Source organism: Penicillium diatomitis (genome assembly GCF_028827545.1).
Source record: "Penicillium diatomitis strain IBT 30728 chromosome Unknown utg000004l_segment0_segment0, whole genome shotgun sequence".
Taxonomy (NCBI): domain Eukaryota; kingdom Fungi; phylum Ascomycota; class Eurotiomycetes; order Eurotiales; family Aspergillaceae; genus Penicillium; species Penicillium diatomitis.
In genome coordinates this window covers 4,293,300-4,317,763 of record NW_026623176.1, presented here as the reverse complement: position 1 = coordinate 4,317,763, position 24,464 = coordinate 4,293,300, and the positions used below count along the sequence as shown (strand labels likewise).

Sequence of the window (24,464 nt, the reverse complement as noted above, 5' to 3'; positions counted from 1 at the left end):
TATCATCACGATGGAGGGGCTCAAAGCGCCCGCATTTACTTTTTTTTGTGGATAGACTTGTCACCGCCCGGCAGAACCCCGCGCCCGCGGGCGCGCGCCAATCTGCGGTCCTTCGCGTATGCGTTCTCAGGGTCATCGCGACGCAGCAAAACCCGAAGGCGTATCTCATATTCTAGGATCTACTTTCTTCAGTGAGTTTGAGGTTCGACCAACAAGCGTTGAAACTAGATCCCAGGACCTGCAACTACTGCTGCGTAATGCGCTGTTTGGTTTGATCATCGCGCCACGCGTCGTTCTCCAAGATGTATGTGAAGCAGATCATCATCCAAGGCTTTAAGAGGTATGCGAAAATACACCGACCATTCTACACTTTCAACGCCACTCACATCATTTTTTTTGCTTCATATAGCTACAAGGATCAGACAGTCATCGAACCTTTCTCCCCTAAGCACAATGTGATCGTTGGTCGTAATGGATCCGGCAAAAGTAACTTCTTTGCGGCCATTCGTTTCGTTCTCAGTGATGCCTACACTCACCTTGGCAGGGAAGAGCGCCAAGCTCTCTTGCACGTACGTTTACCCTGAATACCGTGATTTGAAGGCTGCTAATTTGAAGCAGGAAGGCTCGGGCTCGGCCGTGATGTCCGCGTACGTTGAAATCATCTTCGACAACTCAGACGAACGATTCCCAACAGGCAAGCCGGAACTCGTGCTGCGCCGCACTATTGGAATTAAAAAGGACGAGTACACACTTGATCGCAAGAATGCGACCAAGAACGACGTCATGAACCTCCTTGAGTCCGCCGGTTTCTCTCGTTCCAATCCTTACTATATTGTGCCGCAGGGTCGCGTCACGGCATTGACAAATATGAAAGATTCGGAGCGTCTCGTTCTGTTGAAGGAAGTTGCCGGTACTCAAGTCTACGAAGCTCGACGTGCCGAGTCCCTGAAGATCATGCAAGAAACCAACAGCAAGCGCGCGAAGATCGACGAACTGCTTGATTACATCAACGAACGATTGGCTGAGCTTGAAGAAGAGAAAGATGAGCTGAGGAACTATCAGGAGAAGGATAAAGAACGCCGATGTCTCGAATACACGATCTACTCCCGTGAACAGCATGAGATCGCCAATGTCCTCGAGAACCTTGAAGAGCAAAGACAGAACGGAGTTGAGGATGCGGACAATAATCGGGACCAGTTCATTGAGGAGAGAAAAGGCAATTGCGCAAATCGACGCTGAGATTGCGGAGTTCCGTCAACAAATTGAGTTCTTGAAGGTTGACAAAGCACAACTAGAAGACGAGCGACGCGAAGCGTCAAAGTCATTAGCGCAAATTGAGCTACGTGCAAAGGCATTGTCTGACAATCAAGCCGCTGCTATGGCCCTGAAGTCTCGCCACGACAACGATCTTGAAGCCGTACAAAGCGCGATTCAAGAGCGTGAGGAAGAGCTTCAAACCCTTCTCCCTCGATTCAATGCCTCCAAGGACGAGGAAGATGCAGTGAAGGCTCGGCTCACGGAATGCGAGACATCCCGTCAACGCCTGTACGCCAAGCAAGGGCGTAATTCACGATTCAAAAACAAGTCAGAGCGGGATAAGTGGCTGCAAATGGAGATCCGGGAAACACATCGATCCATCGCAAATGTGCAAGGTGTCGTGGCGCAGACACAAGAAGATATCAAAGACCTTGAGGGAGAGATTGCCCTGCTTGAACCCGAGACCGAGCGTCTACGTAAGCAAATTGAAGGTCGCGGCGATACCATGCACTCTGTGGACCAGCAGATTCAAGATGCCAAAGACGAGCGGGATCGACTGATGGATCAACGAAAGTAAGTTTGACAAAGAGATCGAGCCCCCATCGGAACTAGCTTGCTGACTTTGTTTGAAGGGAATTGTGGAGAGAAGAGGCAAAGCTTGACTCGGTCCTGTCAAGTGCCTCGCAGGAGATGGAACGTTCTGAGCGAATGCTCTCTCATATGATGGACAATAACACAAGCCGCGGTCTTGCGGCAGTCCGTCGCATCAAACGTCAGCACAATCTCGAGGGCGTCTATGGTACTTTGGCGGAACTGTTAGATGTTAGCGACAGATATCGAACCGCAGTCGAGGTAACAGCGGGCCAAAGCTTGTTCCACTACGTCGTCGATAATGATGAAACCGCGACCAAGGTGCTTGAGATCTTGCAGAAAGAGAAAGCTGGCCGCGTGACATTCATGCCTCTAAACCGTCTCCGCTCGAAGCCTCTTAACATGCCTCGTGCAAGTGACACTATTCCAATGATTGAGAAGATACAGTTCGACCCGGCCTATGAGCGAGCATTCCAGCACGTGTTTGGGAAGACAATCATCTGTCCCAATCTGCAGGTGGCTGCACAGTATGCCCGAAGCCATGGGGTCAACGCGATCACTCCCGAGGGAGATCGTTCTGATAAGCGCGGAGCATTGACTGGAGGTTATCATGATTCGCGCCAATCACGGTTGGATGCTGTCAAGAACGTTGGGAAATGGAGAGATGAATACGAATTAAAGCGCAACCGCGGCGGAGAGATTCGCAAAGAACTTGAGAAGCTTGACCAGCTTATCACCAAAGCTGTCGGCGAGTTGCAGAAGCTGGAGCAACAAAAGCATCAAGTGCAAAACAGCAGTGGACCCATGCGACAAGAGCTCCGTAACAAGCGTGATCTTCTGCAGAAGAAGACCGACACGCTCGACGCCAAGCGCCGCGCGCTGCGCAATGTCGAGTCTAACCTGGCGGCTCTCAATGACCAGGTGAATGCCTTCCAGGGTGAAATGTCGTCTTCCTTCCAAAAGGCTTTGACAAACGAAGAGGAGGCTCTGCTGGAGAAATTGAGTGGTACAGTGCAAGAGCTTCGAAAGCAATACCAAGAGCTGTCTCATCGGCGGAGTGAACTTGAGGCACGTAAATCTGTGCTCGAGGTTGAGCTTCGAGAGAACCTGAACCCTCGTCTCGATCAGCTCCAAAATCAAGATGTGGATATGGCGGAAGAAGAGGTCCAGGGCAATCTTAAGGAGACCCAGCGGGAGCAAAAGCGTCTGAGTAAAGCCTTGGAGAAGCTCAATGGGCGCCTCCAACAAGTTGATGCCTCTATCGAGGAGGCCACTGCCAAGGTTGGCGAGTCGCAGCAGCGCAGTGCTGACTTGCGACGTGAGATGGAAGACTTGGCCCGATCCATCGAGAAGCACCGGAGACGTATGGAGAAAAGCATGCAAAAGAAGGCAGCTCTAACCAAGCAGGCCGCGGAATGTGCTGCAAACATTCGCGACCTTGGTGTTCTGCCTGACGAAGCTTTCACGAAATACAAAAACACCGATTCAAATGCGGTTGTGAAAAAGCTGCACAAAACCAACGAGGCCCTGAAGAAGTATTCCCACGTCAACAAGAAGGCATTCGAGCAGTACAATAGTTTTACCAAGCAGCGCGAAACCCTGACAACCCGTCGCGAAGAACTGGATGCCTCGCAAAAATCCATCGACGACCTGATCTCGGTCCTGGATCAGCGCAAGGACGAGGCGATTGAAAGAACCTTTAAGCAGGTTTCCCGGGAGTTTGCCACCGTCTTCGAGAAGCTGGTACCTGCCGGCCGTGGACGATTGGTCATTCAGCGCAAGACTGATCGAACGGCCCGTGCCGAAGATGAGCTCGACTCCGAAGACGAGGAAGCCCGACAAAGCGTGGAGAATTACGTTGGCGTGGGCATCAGTGTCAGTTTCAACAGTAAGCACGATGACCAACAGCGAATTCAGCAGTTGAGTGGTGGTCAAAAGAGTAAGTCTTCCTTTGCACCATGTAGCACATTTTAACAACTGAGCCAGTGTCTGACAAGTGTCTAGGTTTGTGTGCTCTTGCCCTCGTCTTTGCAATTCAAGCTTGCGACCCGGCGCCTTTCTACCTCTTCGACGAGATCGACGCCAACTTGGATGCACAGTATCGGACGGCTGTTGCTCAGATGCTGCAGTCCATCTCGGATTCCACCAACGGCCAATTCATCTGCACTACTTTCCGCCCGGAGATGCTGCACGTGGCTGAGAAGTGCTACGGCGTTAGCTTCAGTCAAAAGGCCAGTACGATCGATGTGGTCTCGAGGGAGGAGGCCCTCAAGTTCGTCGAGGGACAGAAGGCCTAATCCAATGCACGGCTACGCTAGCTTGTATGATGTATATTTGTTTGACCTACCATCCTACTTTCCCGACGCGGCGGCGGAATGGCGTTATTGATACCGGAAGTGTTTAGTCTCTTGTCATTTCTGTTACCGACCATAATATCTCCTCAGTCTTGCTCATGATAGATGTTTCTTAATTTGTATGTGCACGTTGTATATCTAGACAAGCAACCCACGCTGTCCTCATATTGGTCGCTTATCACCTGGCTGTCTCTCCAGACCACTCGACCAAGATTTCTTCTGGAACATCACGCACCAGGATATGTACATGTTCCAATGCGCGCACGCTTTGCAAGCCCACCCAATTCTTGAACCACAGCACCTGAGATTGCGGGTCGGGGAACCTCTTCTCCGCATCCTCGGCCAATCGTTTGACAAATTTGTCCTGGACGAACTTGTCGATCAAGGCGCGCGATTCATCGGTCAGATGGCCTTCATCCGACTCCACCGGAATGCGCGTTCGCAGCCACACCACCAAGTGGGAGATACCAGGCTCGAATCCGTACGGCCAGTCATTGCGCAAGATCGTGTAGTCCGCGGGGTCCGCGAAGGGGCGCGGATCCTTGTATGAGAGAGGCCCACTTGAAGTGGCTTTCGCCACGGATGTGCATGTGGAGGATGACTCTCCCGTTGCAGGCCCCCCGTTGGCCGGGTGCGTGCTTCCGTTGGGACTGTCCACCTTTGCAGGGTCGGTCGAGTCGGAGGAAGTCCAGCGAAGTCGCTCTTGACAAATGTAGTTCATCATAGAGCCGTACTTGGCCTTGGTTTCGGCCGACCACGCTAAATATCGGCGCAAGTCGGAAGGCTTGCGCTTGAGTGCACCAAGATCATTCCGCGCTGATCAATTCAGACCTTGCATTAGTTTGGGGAGCAGTCGAGGTAGGTAAACAACTTTCACGCTAGCAAACCTGGCTCTGATGTAGAACATATCGTAAATTAATCTTCTAGGCAGCAATCCTGGCCAGATCATTTTATGGAAAGAGACCGTTCAATTGAACGAGTGTTGTACAAGCAATGAATGTATGGAGAAGAAAATATATTGAAGAATGGGACTGAAGGTCGGGTCTTCCTGTACTTACCGATAATGTCACGAAGGTCATCCCAGCTGTGCGGGATATACTCCTCGTCAGTCATCGCCAGCAGCTGCAGATCTAGCGGGGTCAGATTGAAGGCCGGTGGTTGCGACATCGCCGCGACAGTAAGAGGAGCGAGAAGTAAATAAACAAGGTTGGCCTTTTCCGCTGGCTAATTGCCAAAGATGGAGACGATGAGGAAGACGGACTTGTGCAGTGACTAGCCTCAAGTTCAGCTTTATCAAGTGTGATTGGAGACTGTTCAATTATACATGGAGCCAATGAGAGGAATTGAGCTCGCCGGAACGTGCTAGTACGCAGTTATCCAAGAAGAATGGCAGCGATGAGCTTCTCCAGAAGAAAAGACACTCCCAAAGCGGTGCGGGTACGTAGTTCGGCAACTGATTGACCAGTTGACGGCACCCACTGCGAAAGCTCCCCCGAACTCCCACGGAGAAGCTCGTGACTGTCCCCAACCGTCTTCTTCTTGACGCCGACCCGCCTCTTCCTCCCCTCCTCATCCCCCTTTCCCTCTCGTATTGCTCTCCTTCTTCACTGACAATGAGGTATGTTTCTGTTCCATTAGTTGGTCGCCGACCCAAGATGCAAATCTTGCGCATCAATTCCCCGTCAATTGGCTCACTCAATAATGTTTTTTTTCCGTTTCCAGCGCCGCCACTGTTGGCACAGCTATCGTGCCCTCGGCCCTTCTGGTCGCAGGTGTCTATGCTGTGAAGCCCGAGTATATCACCTACGCAGTCGCTGCGGCTGCCCTGATCACCAGCCTGGCGCTCTTGGCCGGTGGAAGCAGTAGTATGTCACACCACCTTTGCTTCCCGAATTCCGACGTCCTTTCCGATCGCGCGCAGGCTTACCTGCCGAGAGCTTGCAAAAAAAAGTTTAAAAGGCTAATCATGGTTGTGTGACATATAATACAGAGCCGCGCAAGGTACTGAACCCGACCGAGTTCCAGGAGTTTGTCCTCAAGGAAAAGAACGAGATCTCCCACAATGTCGCCATCTATCGCTTCGCTCTGCCCCGTCCCACCGATATTCTCGGTCTGCCTATCGGTCAGCACATTTCCCTGGCTGCCACTATCCCTGGTCAGCCCAAGGAGGTCGTCCGCTCGTACACCCCCATCTCATCCGACAATGAGGCTGGTTATTTCGATCTCCTGGTCAAGGCATACCCGCAAGGCAACATCTCTAAGCATCTTACCGAGCTGAAGATCGGTCAAACCATGAAGGTCCGGGGTCCCAAGGGTGCCATGGTGTATACTCCCAACATGTGCCGCCACATCGGTATGATCGCTGGTGGTACCGGTATCACCCCTATGCTCCAGGTCATCGAGGCCATCATTCGCAATCGTCCCCGCAATGGTGGTAACGACACCACCAAGGTCGATCTGATCTTTGCCAACGTCAACCCTGAGGATATCTTGCTCAAGGATAAACTGGATAAGCTGGCCCAGGAAGATGCGCAGTTCAACGTCTACTATGTCCTGAACAACCCTCCTGAGGGTTGGACCGGTGGTGTTGGCTTTGTCACTCCCGATATGATCAAGGTAAGCCAAATAGCCAATTTGACATGGTCTAATGATTCTCAGCTAATCTCCTCCCCAGGAGCGTCTCCCGGCTCCGGCCAACGACGTCAAGATTCTGCTCTGTGGTCCTCCCCCCATGGTCAGCGCCATGAAGAAGGCCACCGAGTCTCTCGGCTATACCAAGGCTCGTCCTGTAAGCAAGCTCGAGGACCAGGTTTTCTGCTTCTAGCTGGACATGGACATTTCTTGGTGTCTTTGTGGCGTCATTCAAGGGCGGATTCTGATAGTTTCTACATTCGCGTTCCGTTGCCACCACGAATGGAGGGGCCAAATTCGAGGAGGCAGTTGGAAAGTCCTGATTTATAAAGTGTAAAGTGGCCGACGACGAGGCAGCAAACATCATACAAGGCCACTCAAGAAAAGAAGATTAGGATTCGTTTGATTTTGTGATCTTTGATTGAGTCTTTCCCTGTTATTTTAACGACTAATGAAACACTCACACAAGGCCTGTGTCTTTCCGAGACATTTACGAACATGTTCAGTCCTGTATAAAACGGAGGTCCGCAGCGAAACGATCAATCCAATTCTCGATCCAGTTCCCAATATAGCAAAAAACCCCTTCTCGGTCTTTCTCCCAATCTCTAAAAAGTGGTGCCCCCCCCCCAATTCATCCAACTCATTCAACCCTCATACCAAAAGTCCCCATCGGGCCGTTCCCAAACCCACCCCTCCCCATCATGTTCCAACCGTTTCCCAAAATGAACATAATCAACATCACCCGCTGGCGCAGGCGCAGGCGATGCACCTCGCGATTCTCCCCCATCACTACACAAGCTGTCGTCAAACTCGCTCTGACAAACGTTAGCACCATCCTCGCTCATGTAATCAATCAGGTACAGCAGATCGTCGGAGCTGTAGGGGCCCTCATCTTCCGAGTCAGTGTATGTGTAAGTATACGTGGGTGCAGCTGCAGGTGGACTCGAGACCTCGTCGTCGCTACACGAGAAATCCGTGTTTGTGTCTTCGTATTCCTGGTCTGTATGAGTGTAGTCAAATCGACCCAGTTTCGTCTCGGGCATGCTCGTGCAGGTGGTTGAGCTGGGCATTTTGTGAGTTTGGTTCACAGGTTGGCTGGTCATCGAATGCGAAGGAGGTCCACGAGGCTGTGGAAGGAAGGGCTCTACTAGGTTAATTGAAGCCATAGCGAGGATGTAAAGGTATACCTTGGTCTTGATGAAGAGATGCTGGGAGTAAATTCCTGCGGTTATGCTTGAAAAGATGAGCAGTAGGAGGTCGGGAATGTAGGTAGTGTCACTTATGCAAATCGGGAGATTTGGAAGTTGGTGATGAGGGTTAGAAGTGAGGTATAGACGACTTCTTATATAATTGATCTCCTCCATTGTATCACCAGCAGGGGGTCTACGTGTACGTGGAACGTGGAACATAGAACAATGATATCGAGAGAGAGTCGAAAGTAGGTAAAGACTTGGGAGTCTACAAAGATACCTCCAAGGGGTGATCTTTTCACGGACAATGGATCTCTTTGCGCATCAAGAGATTTAAGTATGAACTTGTTTCTGAGCCAGGCTTGATGAAGTGCCATTCGATGGCGAGGGTATCATGCAGCTTGGGATTCAATGGAACGAGCTTGAGGTAGAAGCGACGGCTTTCAAAGACCTTCTATGGTGTTGTAGACATCTTGATTCATTCTCGTAATGGCATTGGTCCAATTAAAACATGTACATGACATTCTTTTAAAAAACTTTTTCTCATCTCCAAGGCTCATTCATCCTACCTTCCATAAAATCCTTTTCATCAAGACTTTTTCAGCAAGACTTTTTCAGCAAGACACAAGACCACAAGACTAGAACAAAACCTTTGTCACGTCCTTGTTGTCCTTTACCTTGATGTTTCTCATCATGAGAACCCAAATAATCGACAACCCCATCACAGCAGTTCCTGCAATCATCATGTTCCGCTGACTAGATGCATACGCGTTCTGAATGGCAATCCGAGTTGGGTCACCTACAGGATAGCTGAGCTGGACATCCAAGGACTCATAGATATCCTGCCACATCTCCTTGGTCTCATCTGGTAACATCTGTCTCAGCTTCTGAGGCAGCGTGTTTGTCCAGATAGCGCCGGACACACTGTTGCCAACGGCACCGCCCAAGTTACCGAAGACGCTGAGGAGAGCCAGCATGGAAGCGTAGTTCTCGTGCTTGGCGGCAGCCAGAACGGCAACTTGCTCGATGAGGATCATGGTGCCACCGCCAACGGCGAGGAAGATCTGGACCATGCACATGTACCCGACACTGTGACCAGGTGAACGGAAGTAGATCATCAATCCGCTGGCCAGGAGATACAGGGGTACCGCGGCCATCAGGAGCCACTTGAATCGGCCCGTGACTCGAATCAAGTATCCACAACCGAGAAGCCAGATGGGATCCATAAAGTCGAAGATGGCAGCAATGTAGCCGGCTTGAGTGAAGCTGGTGTCAAATACAACCTGCAGGAAGGAGGTGAAGTAGCTTGCCCAGCAGTAGTAGGAAACTTGGTACGTAATGTCGAGCAGACAGGCGCCGATGACGGTACGATCGCAAAGAAGCTCAAAGGGAATGAATGGCTTGGGTGCGCCCCAACGCTCATAAGCTGCAAAAGCGAGGAGAACGCCGAATCCGACGACCATCATGGCGATGACTTTGGGGGACTGCCATACACCTACGGTGTTGCCGGCAATGTTAAAGGAAGTGAGGAAGAGAATGAGGCCGCCAATCATCAACATGACGCCAATGACTATGTAGAACAGTGTGTCAATATTGATCCCCGAGAGAGCTCTGCACAGTCAACAGTTGACTAATAGTCGAGGGTCACTCACTGTCGAACTCGATAACGTAGAACCAGACACTCTGGGCCCAGGTCCGCGTGCTGCGGGGCTTGTAATGCAGCCGGCCCTCTCGGGCTGCCTTTCGCTTCGCCATTTGCCAAACGATGATCAACGGCATAGCCGCAACTGGTAGAATGATACAGGTAGTTCCATATGCCCATCTCCAGTTCGACTCATGGAATTGGTTTCCCAGTGGTGATCCGGCAAAGGCAGTGATCATATAAGGCGAGGAGGTAAAGGCATAGGCGAGACCTCGGTCTCGTAGCGAAGAGGTATCAGATGTGATGACGTCCACTGAGAAAATGACGCCAGTGAAGCCGACCGTGTAGAAGGCCTAAAAGATGGAGCAAAGTGAGCATCTTCCTCCCAGTGTTCAAGGGACCAAGGGGCGGAATAGCGAGGCTTACCTGAGCGGCACAGTAGGTTGCAATATTCTCACAGGCAGCCATCATGATCAGGCCCATGATGGCAATCACGACCATGATACACATTCCAAGTGTTCGATCCCATCGATTCAGGACTTTGGCAATGGGCATCACGCATGCTGAGCATTGAGATTAGCGACTGTCCACAGTTGAAGCTATAGTCTCACACGAATACGTACCCGCACCCATGACGCTGGTCACAACGCCAATCACAGTGAGCAGTGAATGCTCGGACCATTCACTGGTGATATAGGGAGACAAATTCGCAGTGAGGCTGCTGTTGAGGCCATTGACAAAGTATAAGAGCCACATACTAGGTTCGGCTGTTGTTAGAAAAGTCGGTTCGGCAATGACTGCGCCTGGAGCCACTCACGAGGCATAAGCCATGATCAACGAAGATCTGGACCACGCCGATGTGACGGCTTCTGCGACCCGTACACCATCTTGTTGGTCCTGATCCCGAACTACATTATGGGGAGTGTCTGACTCTCGAGACAGAGATTCTTCGTCGACTCTAACAGCTCTGTCCTTGTCCATGGTCGGGTCCATGATTCTGTTTTCTCGACTGTCCAAAAGAGCATCAAAAGCCGAAACGATGGAGTGAAGATCAAAAGAGGAAGAAAGAGCAGGTAGAGGGATTGAAGTACCTTTAAACCACAATGGACCCCATGCACAGAGAAGCAACAGGTCTCCACTTTCGATCTGATAAAAATTTACCCTCTGCAGTTGGTGTAGCAATCCGAGTCGAGGACCAGTCAGAGGCCAGCTCGCCAGCAGTATTGGATCCGGTCTCCAATGGAAACAACGCTTCGGATAATACCTTGGCAGGTCCAAGTTGGGTAATCAGCATGAGCCGATGATCGGATGCTAGGCGATGTCTCCATCGACATACAGAGACAGCCTGCCTTTCTCGGCTCAGCTGATCGAATTGGAAGCACGCCCGTTCTCCACAGAGGCAAGCTCCAGTTCATGTCAGTAGCTTCTCGCATAGAGGTATCGCACGGTGCGCTGTTGAAGATCCGCTGTGGGCACAACTTCCAGGCTCGAACTTTGAGTCTTGGGTGTCGGAGATCATACGTTGAATCACACACCACGACAATGTGTCATCGTTTGGCCCCAGTGAGACTGGGCTCAGAATGCTCTACGGAAAGTCAAAACCCACAGTGGTCTGCCTTTCCCCCGATGGTTTCCGAGTCATCTCGGCCCAGGTGAGCTAGCGAAGAGGATAGAATGGGTCGAGCTCATTCTTTCGCTCTCAGAATTGTGGATCAAACGTGGAAATAGCTGGTCTCCGCGCCCTTGGCAACGTAAGAGAATGGAGACAAAAGGCCGCGCATCGCTTGGGAACACAGGCCCAACTCAGATAACCCGAAAACTTAGCGGCCGCTGGAGCTTGTGTTGTGACAGTCATGCTCCAGTCAGTCCGAGGCAGGACTCGAGGATCCTGGGCCGAGTCCTCGAGCAGATCATGCAGCCATCACCAATGTGGGTTGCTCAGATATGGTCAGGTCCTTCGAAGGTTGGGAGGATTTCACCGGCGCTCTCAAGGGCTAAACAATAGCCCCCTCCTCGTACTGAAGTTCGAATTATGCGACGGCATGAGATTTTGCCACTCACGAGCCCATCAGCTGAGAAGGTCGAGAAGATGCGGGATTGAATCTCTCTCTGTCTACTAAACATCACGGAACTATCTAAGACCTGATGAAGACGCGCCTCGAGAGACAACAGCAACCGGGTGAGGTTTCCCATGTGGGCGCGGGAATTTTTATCAATCAGAAGCCCTCTCGGCTCCACTCTGTGGACCACGGAAAGGAGATTGATAAGACAAGCCGTCCTGCCGAGACCGGAAGAAAACCGAAGCTGCGAAAGATTGATTAGATCAATCTGTTAAGCGAGCTGGAGGACCTCAAATCGGGACCATTACGGTGAGGGATGGACACCGTCGGAAATGCATAAATGCACAACCAGAACGAGGAATCTGACTTGCAGAGTCACAGCAGAAGGATCATGCTCGAACGTAGCTCTTACCGAAGAGTTATTGCGTTGTACTCGGCGTCGCGGCGAACCATCCATTTTATCGTTCTCTAGCTTTTCTGCGAACGCCGGCCGACTAGATCAACTAGAGCGAGTGTATACTATTACGCAAGAACGCGGCCATGAAATCATCTCCGGTGTCGAACTGTTTCGCTCCACAGTACCACGTCTATGCACATGTCAACTCGGAATTCCGGATGAAGCTCCACCCAAAACCCACGGTGACCGAGCCCAAGCTGTGACGAAACAGGGTTGTCACTCGTGGGAGGGAAGAGGAAGGAGGAAATTAAATAGTGCCTGAGGCGAGTAGCTCCTACGGGGATGCGCTTGGCGGGGTCCGTCCTTGAATTGGTTCACAGTCCTGCTGTCCCTATGAAGCAAGGGGGTTCATTAACCGGTCAATATCGCCCGAGCTCGCATTTCGGCCTTGCGGTCACGGTGGAATAATTGGTTAGAGAAAATATCATTGTCAGGCTGTGTACTTGGATCTCATTCTAGTCTAAGTCAGATCAGAGTCTAATTCACTTGGCATTCAGGGCAGTCTTCGCGGCTGAACATTACGATCATTCATTCCTTGGACTAGAGCTCCTGACAGGCGATTCGGAATTGTATGTGGAACGTGCATCTAGCTCAAGTAGATTTGAGAAGTATTCAAATTCCTATGAGAAATGGGAAATTGACCGAGGGATGTGGTACCTACAGGAAAGCTCGATCTTATCACTAGAGATTCTTAGAGTGATAACATATTACTCTTGGATGCGGGACAAGCTCGTAGACGAAGTTGCAGATGGATTGAGTCTATAGAAAGCATACTGGCCTTGAGCTTCATCGATTACGATGATGAACGCTTTACTCTTGACAGCTCCACCCAACTTCTGGACATTCTTGTCCCATGCGACAATTCATGTGGGAGCCGCTCATCGGATATTTGTGAGCTCGCCTCAGACGGTTCTACCGCGGTATCGTGCAACTCTAGATCCTTGACCGAAGAGATGGATATCCTCGTCGTGACCAGCGGAGGTGGGAGTCCGGGAGACTGATCGCCCGCAGCTGTCGTGCTATATGGCGTTTTGAGGTTGTACGTGTAGCCCCGACGACGGCTTCCAGTCGCCGTGGATTTGACAAAGCGAGTCGTGAATGGTCTGAAGACTGGCCAGACTGGTGGGATTGACATAGTGATCAAGACGAGCCATTCTTCAACTTCTCCCCAGCAGAATAAAATTCCAACGCCATCTGGCAGGAGTGAACGAATTAGCAATGAGACTTTGGAACATCGTGTTGAACTTGCGAACACCCACAGGAAGAGTCCTCGCTAAGAATGAACTTGGCTGCCCAGGTGCGAACAATGGCAGCCACGCCGGCAAACACACCGCAGCCCATGAGAAAGCTCAATCCCCATTTCAGCTTACGGTCAATTTTGACCGGCAATAGCATGTGAATGGGCACAACTGCCAGATAGAGATCCGAAAGCGCGGCAACCGATCCAACAAAATAGTTGTAATAGACATTCTTTCGATAGTCACATTTGTCTTGTTGAAGAGGATCCCAGAGGGCGTTTGTAGGTGAACACTGCACCCAAACCAGCAATGCTTGGGGTATATTGACGGCAATGTTGGTAGCCGCGACAGCAATCAAGCTCTTCCTTATTTTCGGGTCTGCCAGAGCATCGAATCATAAGCGAATTTGTCTTTATATGTATCGGCCCCGGTGGAGTGAATGATCATGGTTGGGCGAAAATCTGTAATACGTACTGCCTTGTCCATTCATCTCAATGAGAAACGCTGCAACTGCCACTTTTCCCGTGGGAATGGCCAAGTTGAAGAAGAACACAGTCATCCAAGTGTAAAACAGAAAGTTGCCGAGCTCGCCGACTTGGGCAATGCTAGTGACATGATTCCCAAGGCCATGGAGGACCGCGAGGACTCCAAAGGTTTGTGTAATGGCCGTGAGTAGCTGCATCATCGTCAGAATGCCGGTGCTTTCCTTTTTCTGACAGTGGAATGCGACGTACCCATGCAATGAGTGACAAAATCAACGCCGTGGTTCCGAATTTATTGATGAAAAGCCGTACATAGACACGCAGACTCATGAAAATGGTGGCAATGATAGCGAGGGTAATGCCGAGGTGTAAGTCGCCGGGTCCCCGACCACCATAGGCAGGGTATTTCTCCTCGAGCGACGGCATTGCCAAAATCCTTCAGCTTCGAATGAGTGACAGTCGTAGCCTCATATAGATGGCCTCTTCTTTGAAAGAGGAGAAAAGCAGGGGATAATGAGTCCCTTCAAGGGATGCATTTTGTGGGCGCTGTGGCGTGCATTTTTGACCACCTCGGCTTTCCCCACGAGAGAACTGGGCATTTGCGGAGACCGTTCAAATGGATCTGCAGACATCGTGGGCATTACCACGCGAAAGACGAAGCTTTCGGGGAGGGTCAAAAAGCACAATTGGTAGAAGCGTGGACGATCATGTGGAGCGGAGCAGCAAACTATTGATACACTTCTCTCCCGTGTTTCTTTTACTCGATCTGCTCTGCGCGGCAATTGTCATTTTCTAACCATTGTCGATGAGTGCGATAGTCTCGAGGTATGATTTCTGCCGAGTTGACGCAGTTTCATCAAAGTTAAACCCTGAGCCGTTGACTGGATGAAGAAGATATGTGAGAGGCGATGAAGGTGAGTTGTCCTGCCTCGATATTCACCGTTCTCCCACTAGGAAGAGGGAAAGCCAGCCCCACTGTCAGCTTCAGTGGAGTATTTATCCAGCCAAAGATGACAGGACGAATGGATCCTCAACATGGTTTGGAAATGCTTCATCGCCGGACTTGTGGAGTCGGTTGTGGGTGAGTTTTAATTGCGCTATGCTGTCGCTTGCCCTTTTCAATGCCTTTCATGCATCAGCAGTGTGCATTCCAACAAACAAGGTTTTGAGATGTGCAACGTGGGAGGATCTGATCGCGCAGCATAATGCATGAACCCCGATCGTCATCTTCAGGTAAGGCCGGAGTCGCCTTGGTTAGAAGACCTTTCCCGGTTCAGTGTGAGTCTCAACTGACCTTTGAGAGCCATAGAAAGACTCACGAGAGACATGAAGAGATGCACACTTCCCCCAACTCCACTCCACGAAAAATCCATATTTCTCATTCCGTCTCCAGTCCGAGGGTGCAGAGGATCACACAACATGGAATCTCTCTTCCATAGAACCTGGCCCGGGCACTCCAGGACACTGTGGTCCACCACATAAATTGACAGCATTTAGACAGCTGGATTCTTCCAGATCCACGAACGCCCACCAGACCTGAGTCGACGATGCTGTATATGATATCCATCAAGGTCGCAGGGAGCAATTGCCAGGGTCTGCACGATATGAGTTGGCTGTACAATCGTTCTTACCCGGAGCGACGGAACAGTTCACTGCTGCTTGTACTCAAGGCGAGCAAGTTTGCCGACGTGCTCGACCGGAAGTGATGTTCGTTGATATTCCAAGCTGTGGGGATGTCGAAACTCTCAGTTCCACTCCTGTCCCGGTCTGTCCTACACCTGCATTGTGTTCATCGGGTAACGATCGTCTACAAAATGTGTCACCGAGCTGCCAGAAAGTGGCGATCATCTTTTTGACCCCACACGACTACGCGGTTTTCGACTTTGGCGGAAGGTGATTCCAGGAGTCTTCGGCATTGGAGGCGGCTCATCGCTAGTAAAGTGTGATCCTCGTTATCAAGAACAAACTCCTATTGTTTCCATTATCACTTTCATACAACATGAATCAGGGGTCGACTCGTTCGATCAGAGGCTATCCCGGGGGGTTGAGAAAGCTGACCGCCGGTCTCGTCTGTAAATGCAATACACTCCACCCAGTGCTGTCATGGTCAGATACTCGTCACTCCATTCTTGCAATGCCAGTGTTCGAATTGGCACCCATGAGGTCACGGAGATAATGACTTTTGATGGGATACGGCTACTGTAGGGGCAGCAGTATCGATGTGTGAGAGGGATGAGGAGTGAGATTGCTGAGGGGGAGAGATTCTACCTAAGCTATGGACTGCGGTGAGGCGGCAGTATCACATGCCATACAAACAACTTTGTTGTTGAGGTTCCTTGTGTCTGCTCACAATGGCGGGAAATCTGTGCTTTGAAAATCCCAAACATCTCTGGAATGGCTCACTGAAGATACGTTCTGTTCGGCATTAATCAGGATCTGGTTAGTCGGCAACTATGCAATACCGCGCTTGAGAACAAAAGTCTGTTCGCTTTGCAACAGGGCGATCATCAATTCCCTTTATAAGCAATACCAAATGATCCGACGAAAAACATAGGCTTGACTCAAGGTCCCTTTTTCTCCGAGCCAAAATGGGTGGATCCAACAGCCATGTTTGGGTCTCGCGGATAAGGTTGAGGCGTCACATGGGATCTCTACCCATCCCGAAAGTATCATTAGACCCTTCAACTACGCATCCAACCCTAGCCTCATGGATTCAATATAGGGTATCGACAAATCCCGGTGCCTCTAAAAATGATCTAGCCGATGCAAGTTTTCCTCAATGTCCAACCACGGGCCTTTGTCCCATTCACAAGACCTGATTGCTGCTTTCCCCGATCTCGTCAGATCAAGACAATTCTATGAGCACGCGACTCTCCTGGAATTGCGCAACCACCTCGGTCTTGCTGCTGCGCCAGGGGGTGAAATCCTCTCATCTTGAGCATGTGGCTCTTGGATTACATCACTTCATGACTTACCGTACTTTCATCTCATGTTTTGCTCGTTCTTACTCGCAGTAAGCTCGCAATGACTAAGGATGACATGTCTTGGTTTGTCTCTCAATGAAATTTCCCACGTGGGGTTCAATATCTTGCACAGCTCAGCGCGCTCAATTTTCTGCTCAACGTGAGAATGAAGCGACTGCTGGCTCGGAGACTTTACGATTCTCCTGAACGCCACATAGCAAATTACCACCAAGTCTTCAAAGTGACAAGGAGTGACTCGAGACTAACTGGTTGCCCAATAAGGAGAATGGTCCTCGACTTGCCAGGTGCTTCAGCTGGAGCGGGTGACGATCAGATGGAGAACCACACAGCCTCAAATGTGAGCCTGGGCCCATCCACCGTCGCTGGAGTGAGTAGGATCCAATGAAACGATCGGGCTGAATCTGCAACAATCTTGAAGGGTATGTTAAAAAGCCATCCTCCCACCGATAGGCTTTCTGGCACATGTGTGGAGTAAGAACTGCAGGAGACGAAGCCAATATACAGACACCATCACCGGTCGGTGCCTGTATGTCTCGGCGATGTTTTCTTCCGAAACATAGGCCACTGGTGATGCTATTGCGGGTGGCTCCCGATCCGTGGAGATTTGAGCGTTTAGCGTCTCCATCTGCACGACCATCACAGACATCTCGAATCAGATTCGGCACGGCTGAAGAGCAGGGCTCTCGTATTCTTGGGGGTCGCTTTGAGTTATCCGTCTCGAAAATGGGTTGAATCTTTTTACATAAATGGGGCGACCTCCGACGTTCCAGCCGTCATATGTTCGTTCACTGCCGCGTCGACCTGAGCCATCAATCCATTGCCTCCCCTTGTATCTTGTCTGCAATCGTTGAGCTCTCGCCATGATCGCTTCCTTCCAGCTCTTGACGGGCCTCTTGGCCCTGACCACGTCAGCGGTGTCTAGTGTTGTTCAGCCGCGGTCCATCACACCCCCCGAGGGCTGCCCAATCCCTACATGGGTCGTCAACAACTTCCAATGGCACAACGCCTCTCACAGTCTAGACTGCGTGCACCATCCCTACGACTACCCCGAGGCTTGTCTGTGTGGTTCAGGCTGGTGCAAGCCTGACCCTGCCACCTGCAACGGCACAATGGTCAACCCATGCTACACCGGCATGCCGAACTATGAACCGTGGGGCTACGGACCCCTGGAGACTCTCGATATCGATTTCGCCGATGGCTTGCAATGCCACGATCAATACATTGGCTACCGCATTCATGATATCGGCAACGGCGCTAGCAACTGCGGTTACGCCGACCGAGGTCAGGGACGCATTGTGTCCTTCTACGGCACGTCGAACCTTGATTCTTCGATCGGTCACATGGACTATGTTCTGGGTAGTGGACATGCCCTGACCTGCGCCAATGGCAGTTCCATTACTTATTCGGGGAGCGTGGACTTCCCGCTGACCTGCACTCACGATGCGTACTTTAATGCCACTTGCACAGCACCTGTTTTCGAGATTCCCGTCTTGAGCTATCAGTGGGTTTAAGCGGATTACGCGTGCTGTGGGAGTCACCCAGGAAAACATGAAGATCGTTATGGCTACCACGGCACTTCCATACCCAGAGAGTCGTTTGTGCTGTATGTACTTGGAACTGTCGAGAAAGAGTCTACTGGCGGTACTTGCTGTCTTGATTGTCAGTCCAATGAAGGCATTGCGGCAGTATCTGCGTCGATTCAGTATTCACCAGATGCGAAAGAGGGGACGGTTGGACCTGAAACTCCATATATCAGAGCGCATTACACGCCAATTCCTTGCGTCTACGTGTTTACGTGTACCCTTTTTGACGGCTGGATAGTCCCAGAAAAAAAAAGCAATGTCATATGCAATTCATTTGAACAAAAAGTATGGGTATATCAATGTATCTGAATCATTCCTTCCACCATCGCCAAGAACTTCTCCCGATAATCCGTCGAAGTAGTCGTGATCGACATGTGCCCCTGACGACCTACAACATTAAACGTTTGCACTACACCCGATAACGCCTGAGCATGAAGCTTATGCTTCGCCCAAAAAAAGTCAAGTATCACGGCGCGATACTTCCACTTTCCATCCGCTGACCGAATACCAGCTCGCCACGGACTCTTCCGCCCTAAACACTCCGGCGTTGAGCTGGCTGGGATCCTGACCAGGAACATAGAGTAGTCCACCGCATTTGCATCTTCCAGGAACTTTGTGTCTGTCTTCATCGCTTGTATGAACGTATTGTAATCCTCCCTTGACAGGTGAAGCTTGTCCTCGAAGTGATCTGACAACCTGTTCAACGTATCCTCGCTGACGAGTGGCTCGGGTACCAGGTCTCGCTCAGGGTAGAAGTATTCGAGCGGTTTCAGGTCATAAGTCTCCCACTTGTTACTGGCCAGATCGTCTGATTTGCCGCAGAGAATGTTCTCCATGATGATATGATGTGCTGGTGTCCAGGATAGGACGGTGCCGAGTGTTGAGTACGGTGCAATGAGGTAATCTGTGATCCATACGAGCATCGAATCAGGATGGTCGCGCATGTGGTCATAGTACGGCTCGAGCAGATCTGACTGGAAGAATGTGTATTCAAAATGACGAGGTATACTCTTGATCACGTAGCGCCCATCAAGAGTACCAAAAAAGGTCTAGAATGGTTCAATTGTCAGTATACATATCATTGGAACTGGTATCGAGTCGCCGGCTCGAAATGGTTCAATAGTACTTCTTACCGAGCCCGAATATCCCAAGTCGCCCATTGTTTTCAGCGGTGGTTGGCCACCAGACGTGCGAAAGCTATCTTGATATTCATTTTCGTCGAATTGCCAGATTTCTCGACGGAGCGTCCTGAACAACTCCTGGTCATGCCTGACCAGCTTGATTTTGAATAAGCTGAAAAACGCCAGGAGACGTCCCCAGGCAGTCTTGTGAAATTGTTGAGCAGGGTCGCGCAAGACGCCTGTTTGTATTGATTTGGTCAACGCAGACTGGCGACGGTTTTTCCCCATTGCGCGACTTTGGGGGGTTGCAGCGACGCTGATGAGAGGTTTCGACTTGGAGAGAATTCGATAGCAATATTGATCAGAATATAGATAGATATGCTTGACTCTCAACCTTGCTTTGTGTTGACGCGCAGGGGTGCCCGTTCCTGCGACGAGACATGACGTAATGCATTATCGGTGATTCTCTTCCTACTTAGGTGCGGCTGCACCCGTGACTGGACGGCAAACGGCCCAGACTCAAGATAGGCGCAAGTTTCAAATCAAATGTACACACTACACCCAGACACTGGGACAGTGCGATCAGTTGAATCTCTTGGCCGGAGACTTCTGAGCCTGTAATGGACGTCTTGACTGCACGTTAGAGTAGACATTGGTTCACATCCAGACATACAAAAAGCCTTGACCGCTATGATAGAATCTTCTAATCAAGTATGATCATGGTCGCTGATCAGGCATTGTGTAGACAATGGTCTTCTATGTCGATACATGGCTTCAATTGAAGTGTGATTAGTAGATTCGAATGCATTCGCAAGCGATACGGCTCTTGCATTTATACGTACATGCAGGCGCATCGAGGTAGGTATTGATAGTGTGCGATAAGCCAGATCGGGCAGCTAAGTACTTCTATACGCACCCACGTGACATACCGCCTCGGAGCTTCCGCCTGAGTCACCAAAAAAAAAGTGACCCCCCCAATGGACCAAACGACGTTCCCCTCCTTATGGGTCGGATATTGCTAAGCGGGGCCAGTCGATTCACAGGCGTCTTTTTCTCACGATTCCGACTCTGCTCATACGTCCCAATCGTTCCATCGCGACTTTTCTCGAGCCCCTCGATCATGGCTTCCGCCAATTCTCTCACAGCCTCGGTGCAGGCCTTGACCCTGCAGTCCACCACCCAAACCTCCAAGTTCGCCGGCTGCTACCCGTCGCTGAACCCGATGGACATCTACCGCGAGCACATTGCGGAGCAGCTGGGTAAGGCTGCTGATATTGATCCCGAGTTGATCTTCTCCCGCCTAGCTTGGACAAGCACTCTGGACAAGGGTGATCTCTCATTGCCGGTATGTTCGCGACGGTTCTTCTATCTCTCTCCCCCGAACATGGACCGATTGACTCATATATGGTTCACCGCATGCTACGTAGGTTGCAGCTCTTCGCATCAAGAAGAAGCCTGATGAGCTCGCCGTGGAGCTGGCCTCCAAGTTCCCCGAGTCAGATCTCATTCACCCTCCCACTGCCTTCGGACCGCACATTCAATTCTTCTGCAAGCCCGATCCTCTAGCCAAGACTGTCCTCGGCCGCGTCCTCACCGAAAAGGCCGCCTATGGTACCAACGGCAACATGGGTCTCAAGGATCCCTCTGATCCCTCCAAGGGCAAGAAGAAGATCATCGTTGAGTTCTCTTCGCCCAACATCGCCAAGCCCTTCCACGCCGGTCACCTGCGCTCCACGATCATTGGCGGTTTCCTGGCCAACCTCTACACTGTCATGGGCTGGGATGTCACCAAGATGAACTACCTTGGTGACTGGGGTAAGCAGTATGGTCTTCTGGCCAACGGCTTCAAGTACTTTGGAGATGAGGAGGCCCTGACCAAGGACCCTATCAACCACTTGTTTGACGTCTATGTGAAGGTCAATCGCATTGTGGGCGAGCAAGAGGGCCCTATCAAGGAGCTGAAGGAACAGATTAAGGTGAAGAAGGAGAAGGGTGAGGACACCGCGTCCGAAGAGGCGGAGCTTGCCAAGCTGGTGGATGCTAGTGAGGACGAGAAGGCTCGCCGCTACTTCAAGAGCATGGAGGACGGCGACTCAGATGCCCTTGCCCTCTGGGCCCGTTTCCGTGACCTCAGTATTGCCAAGTATAAGCAGACCTACGCTCGTCTGAACATCGACTTTGATGTCTACTCTGGTGAATCACAAGTCAAGGCAGAGAGCATGGCGAATGCCTACAAGGCCATGGAGAAGGCCGGCGTGACCGAGGAGTCTGAGGGTGCCATCATTGCCGATTTCACCAAGCACGGTGCGAAGAAGCTGGGCAAGGCTATTATCATCCGTAAGGACGGTACACCTCTCTATCTTACTCGTGACATCGGTGCCATCCTGGAGCGTGACGAGAAGTACCATTTCGACAAGATGATCTATGTCGTGGCTGCCCAGCAAGATCTTCACCTCGCTCAACTCTTCAAGGTGACCGAGTTGATGGGTCGCAAGGATCTGGCCGGCCGTTGCCAACATATCAACTTTGGTATGGTCCATGGCATGAGCACACGTAAGGGTACCGTCAAGTTCCTGGACGATATTCTGCGTGACGTCGGCGACAAGATGCACGAGGTGATGAAGAAGAACGAGACCAAGTACGCGCAAGTTGAGAACCCCGAGGAGACTGCCGACACTCTCGGTATCACTTCAGTCATGGTTCAGGATATGACTGGCAAGCGGTACGTTATCCTTCTGTGTTTGTGTTCGTGGCGGATTTGTGGAGCTCAGGACTGACAATAGCAAATTAGTATTAACGGATACACCTTCAACTTGGACGCGATGACCTCGTTCGAGGGTGACACTGGACCTTACCTTCAATATGCTCACGCTCGTCTGTGCTCTATGGCTCGCAAGTCCGAGCTGAACATCGATGAGTTGAGCAGCGCCGACTTCTCTCTCCTCACCGAGCGTCACGCTGTTGATCTCATCCGCCTTCTCGCTTCATGGCCTGATGTGCTCGTCAACACCGCCAAGACCCTGGAACCCGTGACCGTGCTGAGCTACCTGTTCCGTATGACGCACATGCTCAGCTCCAGCTACGATGTGCTCAAGGTGATCGGCAGTGAGCCCGAGTTGAAGAAGTCTCGTATGGCTCTATACGCCGCTGCCCGCCAGGTTCTGCACAACGGCATGCGCGTTTTGGGTCTCAACCCCGTGGAACGGTTCGTTCTCCCCAGTCGGTTGGAATGGAAGTTGAACTTTTACGCTAACCTTTCGTCTCACACTCTAGCATGTAAACGGCGTTTAGCATTTCTCTCTTTCCTGCATGGTATGACGATATCTCTTTCCCTTTTTTTTTGACTCTCTTGTCTAGACATCAGTGGCGCTATCAAAAATGGGTCCACCAAATATCACGATTCTATAATTTCATTCAGCGATTTGTATGCTTCCTAGTAAAATGTACACCTGAGTATTTTGGTCACTTGCAAAAGTTGCTGAGATCGTTCTTCTTCATTATGACTCGGGCTTCAGATTGATTGTTCCTGGCGAGACCCGGAAGGACTGTAGTCAGTGTACAATCCAGCAAGAGGCCATCCACCCCGTGACGGGAGCAAGAGCTCCTTATTAAGAATATGCTTTTTCCCTGCCCAGGTGGATTCAATACCGACGGGATGTTTTGAACTCCGTGTTGGATGGATGATGTGGGCTTGCCCGGAGGCTTGGACTTTTGTGTCCCCGAGCAAAGCAGTCGATCGGCGATCCATCATCAACGCATTGCATGCGCATGCGGGTTCGACCCAGACTTTGATATACACTGTACACTGTACAGTATGTTGTCCAAGGTCCTCCAAGTTGCAGACTTGAATTGTTCTCTGCCCACATTGGCTTCTAAGAACTAATTTAATGACACGGGAATTTGAACCGAAAAGGATCACAGCACCACGTGCGCCCACGTAAACCTTATCAGCTTAGCCTTGTCAGCGGGGGCCGCTTTATCTGTCACACTCCCAAGGGGCAATTGGCAGCCTCCCACGAGTGGACTTCCAGTAGGAGTCCGACCACTCCATCACCGAAGTCAACGGGACTTGGTGGCGGCCTCTGCGTTGTTAGTCGACCGAGCGTAAAGAGGCGAGGCCTAATTGTGTCTTGTGAGGATGGGGCCTGAGAGCACACGGTTTCAAATGTGGTGATATAGAGTTTTGAGGCTGTCGTTCAAAGCTGTTCTGTCCGAAGGCCAGGGTGTTCACCTTGATTTATAAAGCTCAGGTCGTCCTCACTTCTGGAGCACACAAGAAAAGCGTCGATGTCGAAGGCGAGGTGCTGACTTCTTCCCAGGGACATGAGCGTGTCCGTCCCACGTCGGGTCCATGTGTCCCTGGGCAAACCGCAGCCTGGCAGTCGGCGATCCCGCTCTTCCGGCACGACAGCCACCGGCGCTGAGACGGTATGAGAAGCGGTAGAGTCAAGCTGAATGCCTACCAAGTCTGCAGTTGGGCATCCCGTCTACGCTCCAAACATAGCCGACCAGGGTGTGCATCACTGCATTCAACCCACCCACTCCATCTGACCCAAAGTCGTCGACTCGCGCTGTTTTCCGTCCCCGATTCAAACGGCGTCCAGTCGTTCATTCTCCGGCCTCATCGGGGAACACTCCCGTCATGGACAGCTCGCAGATCGCCCGCGCGGTCGTGCTCCACTCCCTCGAGAATGCAGGTGGTAGGCTTCGCACTTCGCAGCGACTGCAGTTCCAACGGACAGCCCGCATGGAAAAATGACACTTGGCGCCAGTCATGGAGACTCTGCTCGACTCAGCTATGAGTGTCCCTGCTCAGTGCTCAGTGCTCAGTGCTCGCTCAGTATAGCGCGGAGATCCCATCTAGTAATGCAGGT

At 51.2% G+C, this 24,464-nt stretch overlaps 9 protein-coding genes across 9 annotated transcripts; 4 read left to right on the top strand and 5 right to left on the bottom strand.

The window, feature by feature from the left end:
- Positions 1-118: 118 nt before the first annotated feature.
- Positions 119-4,145, top strand: N7539_004624 (chromosome segregation protein SMC; the record flags this gene model as incomplete). Its single annotated transcript, XM_056934226.1, has 6 exons — positions 119-304; positions 423-569; positions 619-1,167; positions 1,217-1,830; positions 1,890-3,787; positions 3,853-4,145. 6 exons carry the CDS (start codon positions 119-121, stop codon positions 4,143-4,145), a joined length of 3,687 nt encoding a protein of 1,228 aa, XP_056791767.1.
- A 235-nt stretch (positions 4,146-4,380) lies between these two features.
- On the bottom strand, positions 4,381-5,369 carry N7539_004623 (GIG1 family protein; the record flags this gene model as incomplete). The annotated part of the gene is made up of 2 exons (XM_056934225.1): positions 4,381-5,018; positions 5,261-5,369. The coding sequence occupies 2 exons, from the start codon at positions 5,367-5,369 to the stop codon at positions 4,381-4,383; spliced, it is 747 nt and encodes a 248-aa protein (XP_056791766.1).
- Positions 5,370-5,815: 446 nt separating this feature from the next.
- N7539_004622 (cytochrome b5 reductase family protein) lies at positions 5,816-7,026 on the top strand (the record flags this gene model as incomplete). The annotated part of the gene is made up of 4 exons (XM_056934224.1): positions 5,816-5,820; positions 5,925-6,067; positions 6,193-6,818; positions 6,877-7,026. 4 exons carry the CDS (start codon positions 5,816-5,818, stop codon positions 7,024-7,026), a joined length of 924 nt encoding a protein of 307 aa, XP_056791765.1.
- Positions 7,027-7,477: 451 nt separating this feature from the next.
- Positions 7,478-7,903, bottom strand: N7539_004621 (uncharacterized protein; the record flags this gene model as incomplete). Its single annotated transcript, XM_056934223.1, has 1 exon — positions 7,478-7,903. The coding sequence occupies one exon, from the start codon at positions 7,901-7,903 to the stop codon at positions 7,478-7,480; it is 426 nt and encodes a 141-aa protein (XP_056791764.1).
- A 758-nt stretch (positions 7,904-8,661) lies between these two features.
- On the bottom strand, positions 8,662-10,658 carry mirD (putative MFS siderophore iron transporter; the record flags this gene model as incomplete). The annotated part of the gene is made up of 5 exons (XM_056934222.1): positions 8,662-9,593; positions 9,676-10,018; positions 10,092-10,228; positions 10,289-10,422; positions 10,483-10,658. The coding sequence occupies 5 exons, from the start codon at positions 10,656-10,658 to the stop codon at positions 8,662-8,664; spliced, it is 1,722 nt and encodes a 573-aa protein (XP_056791763.1).
- Positions 10,659-12,975: 2,317 nt separating this feature from the next.
- Positions 12,976-14,328, bottom strand: N7539_004619 (uncharacterized protein; the record flags this gene model as incomplete). Its single annotated transcript, XM_056934221.1, has 4 exons — positions 12,976-13,376; positions 13,442-13,798; positions 13,895-14,096; positions 14,155-14,328. The coding sequence occupies 4 exons, from the start codon at positions 14,326-14,328 to the stop codon at positions 12,976-12,978; spliced, it is 1,134 nt and encodes a 377-aa protein (XP_056791762.1).
- A 3,418-nt stretch (positions 14,329-17,746) lies between these two features.
- Positions 17,747-18,397, top strand: N7539_004618 (uncharacterized protein; the record flags this gene model as incomplete). The annotated part of the gene is made up of 1 exon (XM_056934220.1): positions 17,747-18,397. The coding sequence occupies one exon, from the start codon at positions 17,747-17,749 to the stop codon at positions 18,395-18,397; it is 651 nt and encodes a 216-aa protein (XP_056791761.1).
- Positions 18,398-18,765: 368 nt separating this feature from the next.
- N7539_004617 (phosphatidylinositol phosphate kinase family protein) lies at positions 18,766-19,878 on the bottom strand (the record flags this gene model as incomplete). The annotated part of the gene is made up of 2 exons (XM_056934219.1): positions 18,766-19,518; positions 19,603-19,878. The coding sequence occupies 2 exons, from the start codon at positions 19,876-19,878 to the stop codon at positions 18,766-18,768; spliced, it is 1,029 nt and encodes a 342-aa protein (XP_056791760.1).
- Positions 19,879-20,710: 832 nt separating this feature from the next.
- On the top strand, positions 20,711-22,870 carry N7539_004616 (arginine--tRNA ligase; the record flags this gene model as incomplete). Its single annotated transcript, XM_056934218.1, has 4 exons — positions 20,711-20,935; positions 21,018-22,312; positions 22,382-22,795; positions 22,864-22,870. The coding sequence occupies 4 exons, from the start codon at positions 20,711-20,713 to the stop codon at positions 22,868-22,870; spliced, it is 1,941 nt and encodes a 646-aa protein (XP_056791759.1).
- Between the last annotated feature and the right edge of the window lie 1,594 nt (positions 22,871-24,464).